At 45.1% G+C, this 7,471-nt stretch overlaps 1 protein-coding gene across 1 annotated transcript; it reads left to right on the forward strand.

Moving 5' to 3' along the window:
* Positions 1-2,613: 2,613 nt before the first annotated feature.
* On the forward strand, positions 2,614-7,471 carry LOC123408103 (elongation factor 2). Its single transcript, XM_045101296.1, has 3 exons — positions 2,614-2,723; positions 4,100-4,229; positions 4,846-7,471. Exons 2-3 carry the CDS (start codon positions 4,139-4,141, stop codon positions 7,284-7,286), a joined length of 2,532 nt encoding a protein of 843 aa, XP_044957231.1. The 5' UTR covers positions 2,614-2,723; positions 4,100-4,138; the 3' UTR covers positions 7,287-7,471.

Genomic DNA, 7,471 nt, shown 5'->3' on the forward strand with positions numbered 1-7,471 from the left:
TCACTTTGCAATCAATCTTGAAGGGATTGACAACCCCTTTATAGTGTTGGGTGCAAGCTCGTTTGTGTTTGCGCAGGTACTCTGGACACTTGGCTTGATTCTCCTACTGGATTGATACCTTGGTTCTCAAACTGAGGGAAATACTTACTGCTCCTGTGCTGCATCACCATTTCTATTCAAGAAAAAAACCAACGCAAGCTCAAGAGGCCGTCGGGGATTCCCGGCGCCGTAGCAACCCTCTCCAAGGAAGAGAAGGCAAGACACTTTCCTTTGAGAAGCGCCCGAAGGCCCCACTCCTACTCCGAGAGAGGGCGACGCTCTCTAGCCTCATCGAGACGCAAGATAACCTCATTAGCAATATGAAATTGCAGAGCGAGTTCGACGTGCCTCCTTTGGACCCAACTCCTCAGCACCTTAGGAGTACACCCCAACCTGGTATTGAAGACGAAAACTGGATCAAAACATAGAAGTTCCCTGTCTCATGCTTTGCCGACCACATCCATGAAACCAGACAATTTGCTCCAGAAGTTCTCGAAGCGGAAGCGGAAGGCCTGGTCTCGCCTCCGAGCATGACAACAAGAGAGGGCAATGTTCTGAAATGTTGGAACTCAGAGCTGAGATGTCGCTGACCGGAAACGTGTCATCCCAAGCATCATTGTAAAACACGTTGTCCAGCCTAGCCAGAATGGGGTTCTGGTGCTCATTACACCAAGTATACTTCCTTCCCCTCAACAACATGTCCAGCAGGCCCAACACATTGATAGTATGCGTGAACTTGTTCATAACCCCACGTTTGGCTCGGCTGCTGCTTCTTTCCTCTACGTTCCTCATGATATTGAAGTCTCCACAAATGATCCAGGACGAAAGCTCCAGACTGCCCAAAGCGACCAGCTCCTCCAGAAAGCGCAGCTTCTTAGCCCGACCCTGTGGTTCATAGATAGATGTAACCTTCTAGGTCTTACCAAGCACTTTAGGATCTCAATCGATCTTTGGCACAAAACTAAGAAGCCGTCGACACAAATGACGCACAGGTGCAATGGGTGTTGTCAAAAGAAATAAAAGTTTTCTCGTGTCGACGTTGTCAATGTCATGGGATGCTAGTATATATAGTGGGAATAGTGGCAAAAAAAGCACAATGAGGAAGTTGAAGCGATGAAAATACGTTGTCGTTGATTCAAAACTTAGTCTGAACTATTATCGTGTCGGATACACTGTTGTGTTTCCGCAAGGGAAGCCTTTTAGTCGAAATCGTCGACGGGAATCAAGTAGCTTAATGTTGATGCCTCTTTTTTGTATGAAAATAACTCCGATCCATGTGGCACTGTCATTCAGATGATTCAAATCACTTCATCACTACAAAAACTTTCTTCGCCACACCAACTTCGGACGCGCTTACAGCGGAAACGACACGGAACGATGACTAGATCTTACAATCAGCTTGGGAATACAAAGATTACTAGCGCGTTCATCAAGGCAGGTGTGCGCTCTTTGGCCATTATTGCACCGATACTCCATGAATGTATTAATATATGTGCCGATTTTTATTCTGTCAAATTCAAGCATTTTGCATCTGGTTCGAACCGTGTCGCTCATGGCTTTAGTATGAGTAGAATTCTCCCATGTTTATTACCAATTTGTTGTTGGATGATGTATCCTTGTTTGACACCCCTTCGTTTTTTATATAAGGTGTATTTATGTTTGATAATATAAAATGCATTTTATAATTCCTCGAAGTTTTGTTTTTAGCCCTCCAGAAAAAGGAAAATATTTCTCTCATGATTTCATTTATATCTCACTGTGGAGATAACAATATCTCTTTTCCGATTGCGTGTATTTGTTCCCTTTCTAGGAAAAAAGATCTACTTGACGACAATCAAGTAAATAGTGAAGCATAATTTGATCCTAAATTGTCAATAATTATATGTTTTGGCCATCATGATGAAAATAATATACGTTACATAAATATATGAAAGGAATATGAAACAAAGCTAAGCGACATTCCCTGAAAAAGAGACACATATTTTGTTTCATTCTTTTGAGCGTCGCTTATTCATCTATTTTTTGAGCGTTTCTTATTCATCTTTCTTTTGCTTACTTATCCATCTTGTTTTTTTAAGCAAAACTTATTCATCTCGTGTGAAGTTCTTTCCATGTTTATCTAGTCCATCCCTTAGGCGCAAGCCAATATGTATTTGGATGGCTAGGAGGACAATGATATTCCCTATTCATCGGAGTATAAGTTCTGGACTTGACATTGATGATTGCATTTTTGTGGATTTATTTCAGGCGTTTCTGTGTATTTAGTAGGAGGAGATATTTTCATCGACTACGTGACGACTTCGTCAATCTTAAGATGATGTGCAGACTCAGTCTTTAAAAAATGTTAGTATGATGTGCATGCGTGCGCTCATATGTGGAGTGTATGCGAGCGATTGGTTGCACTCTGTCAAAAAAAAAGTCCATTCCTTGGGCCGGGCCGCCGGTCTGACTCCTCCCAGACAGGGCTTCTGGGCCGTAATCGCGCGACCGCGGCCTCTCCCCACCCATTCGCTGCTCGCGTATCTATCTGGCCCGTCACAGCACCACTATATATACTGGCAAGCAAAGCCGCCCTACCCTTCCTCCCTTCACCCCTTCCATTCTCCCCGGGAGCGCCGCCGCTTCCCTCATCTCCCACACTCCCTCCTCTCGGCCCGGGAGGCGGAAGAGGAACCAACCCCAAGGTGAGCCGGACATCCCCTCTCCCCTCCCCCACCCCCAGCCCTCCTCGCTTCTCCGGTTGCTTCGTCGGCGAGTCGCTTCCCCGATTGCTTAGCCTGCCCCTTCGCCTCTCCGTAGTCCGCAGTAGCCAGCCGCTACCCGGTCGATCGATCGATTTCACCGGTCGCAGTCCCCTCGCTAGCTGGATGCGCTCCGGTCCCCCCTTTACTGGATTCGTGGTCGTTCGTGTGTGTTTTTCCCGTTCCCGAACGCTGTAGATCTACTGTTTTGTTCGCCCCGCTCGCCCGTTCCGGGGAACGATTTCATTCTGACGCCAGTAGATGCGTCGGCTGGTTTATGTGCGGCCCCCGAGGCCGCGGATCTGTCGTTACGGTGTTGTTCGTTCACGGGTTTAGCTAGACTGTTTGTTCAAGCTGGTAGGCTTTTGCTTGCTTGCGCCTGCCTCTCGTACCTGGTCAGTTTTGTTCAGGTGCCGCTGCACACGTTCTGCATGAATTTCTCTGTGTGTTTCAGCGTTTTATGTTATTTTACTTGGGGCATCCTGCATGAATTTCTCTCTGATCCTATCATTTCGTTTAAGTGAGTATTTTCTTTGTGTTCTTCAGTCCTCCCCATGTATGGCTGGGTTTGCACCTCTGCAGAGTTCAACCCAATGACGTTCTGCGCCGTTGTTTTTAGTGTTTATGTTCGTAATAATTGTTGTGATATTACAGTCAGGGCTTGTTCCTAAACTTGTTGTTGCTTTACAAATCAACTTGTGCTCCTGTTACAAATCAACTAAATAGTACCCCTTACTATTTACATGATATTCTGCACTGTTTTGCCACTAGTACGTGATTGGTTCTGGTGAAGTTTCTCTATGATCAATCCTTTTATAACTTGTGTACAGTCCTGGAGGTTCTGTAAGGTTTAGTTAGTGAATAGGTTACCTGTTTTTGCTTCGTAGTCGTGTAGCCCCTTCAACGGTAGAGCATCAGCTTTTGCATCTACACTTCTCATAATGGATTTCATTTCTTCCTTAAATATTGGCTAGTCTTATTGCTTTCTGGCTACTGCACTTTGGACAATTAGGTTTTCAGATCATGGTCTGTTGGTGCTATTTTTAGTTAAGAGTATTTTAGTTTTAATATGCTTGATTGACCATATTATATATTTCACTTTATCAGCTCTTGTTGGTTGAAGTGTTGGTTAAACTATTAAGGTAGCACTATATATGACTTTTGGGCATACAAAAATGTTAGTAGTAGCTATCTTAATTACACAATTGTTGTTTTAATTAAATGGACAGAGTCATTATTATATTATTGTCAGATTTTCATGTTTTAGTTATTACACTTAATTCTTGTCTGATTCTGATAGTTTGCTATTCTTTGAACAGGAACCATATTTCCAGCTGTGACACTCAAACACAGCCAAGATGGTGAAGTTTACAGCGGAGGAGCTCCGCGGAATCATGGACAAGAAAAACAATATCCGTAACATGTCGGTTATTGCTCATGTAGACCACGGTATGTGCCTGAAAAGCAACATTATCGAGTTTATTTAGTAGGATCTCGTTGATTGATTTTTCTGTAGCCTGCTCATTCTACTCTATTAATTCGAAGAACTGAATCTCTTTGAATTTGTTCCATTTAATTAGCTGCTTTAGCATTGTTTTGAAATAATAACTAGTTTCACCTCTATAAACTGATAGATCCAATTGGGTATCTTAGAATTTACTGTTACTGTTTATTGTATGATTGATTTCTACTTTAATAAGCTTAAAATTACCTATTGACACATCATCCAAGGGCTCAGAATCTCCCAAGTTTGGTGCATGCTCCAGTTTGATGCTGAACGTATTACAATTTATAAGATCTGAAATTCATGTGGTTGCACTTAGTTACTTCTAAATTGATGTCCTGATATTTGTGTTGTTTGCAATGTCCCACTAGATTTTGTTTAACCATGGGACTAAATAGCTGGTTCAATTATGATTTTTTTTCTGGATTGTTTGAATGTATACTGCTGTATCCTACTTCTGTCTTATAATTTGAAGCGTTCTGTTGTAATCATATCAATTTTGTTCAACTGTCAGACTACATGTTTGTGCACTGTACTCACAGATTATTTACATATTTGCAGGCAAGTCTACGCTTACCGATTCCCTTGTGGCAGCTGCTGGAATTATTGCCCAGGAAGTTGCTGGTGATGTTCGCATGACCGATACCCGTGCAGATGAGGCAGAGCGTGGTATCACAATCAAATCCACGGGTATCTCTCTCTTCTACCAGATGACTCCTGAATCACTCGAGATGTACAAGGGCGATCGTGATGGAGACGAATACCTGATCAACCTTATTGACTCACCTGGCCACGTTGACTTTTCTTCGGAAGTCACAGCTGCTCTTCGTATCACTGATGGAGCGTTGGTGGTTGTTGACTGTATTGAGGGTGTCTGTGTGCAGACCGAAACTGTCCTGCGCCAAGCTCTTGGTGAGAGGATTAGGCCAGTCCTTACTGTGAACAAGATGGACAGATGCTTCCTTGAGCTTCAAGTGGAAGGTGAGGAAGCATATCAGACTTTCTCCCGTGTTATTGAAAATGCCAATGTCATCATGGCAACATATGAAGATGTGCTCCTGGGTGATGTCCAAGTGTACCCAGAAAAGGGTACTGTTGCATTCTCTGCTGGTTTGCATGGGTGGGCTTTCACCCTTACAAACTTTGCCAAGATGTATGCCTCCAAGTTTGGTGTTGATGAGGCAAAGATGATGGAGAGGCTGTGGGGTGAGAACTTCTTTGACCCAGCCACAAAGAAATGGACCTCCAAGAACACTGGGACAGCTACCTGCAAGAGAGGTTTCGTTCAGTTCTGCTATGAGCCAATCAAGCAAATCATAGCCACCTGCATGAATGACCAGAAGGATAAGTTGTGGCCTATGTTGAAGAAGCTTGGTGTGACCATGAAGAATGATGAGAAGGACTTGATGGGCAAGGCTCTCATGAAGCGTGTGATGCAAACTTGGCTGCCTGCCAGTCGTGCTCTGCTTGAGATGATGATCTTTCACCTTCCCTCTCCTTCAAAGGCCCAGAGGTATCGTGTGGAGAACTTATACGAGGGCCCCCTTGATGACATTTATGCAAATGCTATCAGAAACTGTGATCCTGATGGTCCTCTTATGCTGTATGTGTCCAAGATGATTCCAGCATCTGACAAGGGTAGATTCTTTGCCTTTGGACGTGTTTTTGCCGGGAGGGTTGCAACTGGCATGAAGGTCCGTATCATGGGTCCCAACTTTGTTCCCGGCCAGAAGAAGGATCTGTATGTGAAGAGTGTCCAGCGTACTGTTATCTGGATGGGAAAGAAGCAAGAATCTGTTGAGGATGTTCCCTGTGGTAACACTGTTGCTTTGGTTGGTTTGGATCAGTTCATCACAAAGAATGCAACCCTGACAAATGAGAAGGAAGTTGATGCCTGCCCAATCAGGGCAATGAAGTTCTCTGTGTCCCCTGTTGTGCGTGTTGCTGTTCAGTGTAAGGTGGCTTCTGATCTTCCCAAGCTTGTTGAGGGTTTGAAGCGTCTGGCAAAGTCTGATCCTATGGTTCTCTGTACCATTGAAGAGTCTGGCGAGCATATCATTGCTGGAGCTGGAGAGCTTCACCTTGAAATCTGTTTGAAGGATCTGCAGGATGACTTCATGGGTGGTGCTGAAATCATTGTTTCCCCTCCTGTCGTCTCCTTCCGTGAGACTGTTCTGGAGAAGTCCTGCCGTACAGTCATGAGCAAGTCCCCCAACAAGCACAACCGTCTTTACATGGAAGCTCGCCCATTGGAGGAGGGATTGGCTGAGGCTATTGATGATGGCCGCATTGGCCCACGTGATGATCCTAAGGTGCGCTCCAAGATCCTGTCTGAGGAGTTTGGTTGGGACAAGGATCTTGCCAAGAAGATTTGGTGCTTTGGACCTGAGACGACTGGCCCCAACATGGTTGTTGACATGTGTAAGGGAGTGCAATATCTCAATGAAATCAAGGACTCTGTTGTGGCTGGGTTCCAGTGGGCATCAAAGGAAGGTGCATTGGCTGAGGAGAACATGCGTGGCATTTGCTTTGAGGTCTGTGATGTTGTTCTCCACACTGATGCCATTCACAGGGGTGGTGGTCAGGTCATCCCAACGGCCAGGAGGGTCATTTATGCTTCTCAGCTCACTGCCAAGCCAAGGCTGCTGGAGCCCGTCTACCTGGTTGAGATCCAGGCCCCGGAGAATGCACTTGGTGGCATCTATGGTGTTCTGAACCAGAAGAGAGGGCACGTGTTCGAGGAGATGCAGAGGCAAGGTACCCCGCTCTACAACATCAAGGCCTACCTCCCCGTCATCGAGTCCTTTGGGTTCTCAAGCACCCTGAGGGCCGCGACCTCCGGCCAGGCCTTCCCCCAGTGTGTGTTTGACCACTGGGACATCATGGCTTCTGATCCTTTGGACCCGGGCACCCAGTCGGCGACGCTTGTCACGGAGATCCGCAAGAGGAAGGGTCTCAAGGAGCAGATGACCCCTCTATCTGATTTCGAGGACAAGCTCTAAATTTTTGGTGCTGTTATCCCTTACCTGCTCTTGTTGAGTTGAACTATTTTGTATCGATGAGTCAATCTTACTATCTTGCTGTTAAATGACCTGTTTGTGGTGATACTGGGAAGAGAACTATGTTTTGATGTCTGGTGATGTAACGGATGTTGAACTTAGATTATGTATCTGTTGTCCACTGGTAA

Source organism: Hordeum vulgare, chromosome 7H (assembly GCF_904849725.1).
Source record: "Hordeum vulgare subsp. vulgare chromosome 7H, MorexV3_pseudomolecules_assembly, whole genome shotgun sequence".
Classification (NCBI taxonomy): Eukaryota; Viridiplantae; Streptophyta; class Magnoliopsida; order Poales; family Poaceae; genus Hordeum; species Hordeum vulgare.

What these genes read in the sequence shown, in the direction of transcription:
- LOC123408103 (XM_045101296.1), top strand. Translation starts at nt 4,139, where the DNA reads ATGGTGAAGTTTACAGCGGAGGAGCTCCGCGGAATCATGGACAAGAAA. An exon ending in TATTGCTCATGTAGACCACG is followed by an intron (nt 4,230 to 4,845) that starts GTATGTGCCTGA and finishes ACATATTTGCAG; the next exon opens with GCAAGTCTACGCTTACCGAT.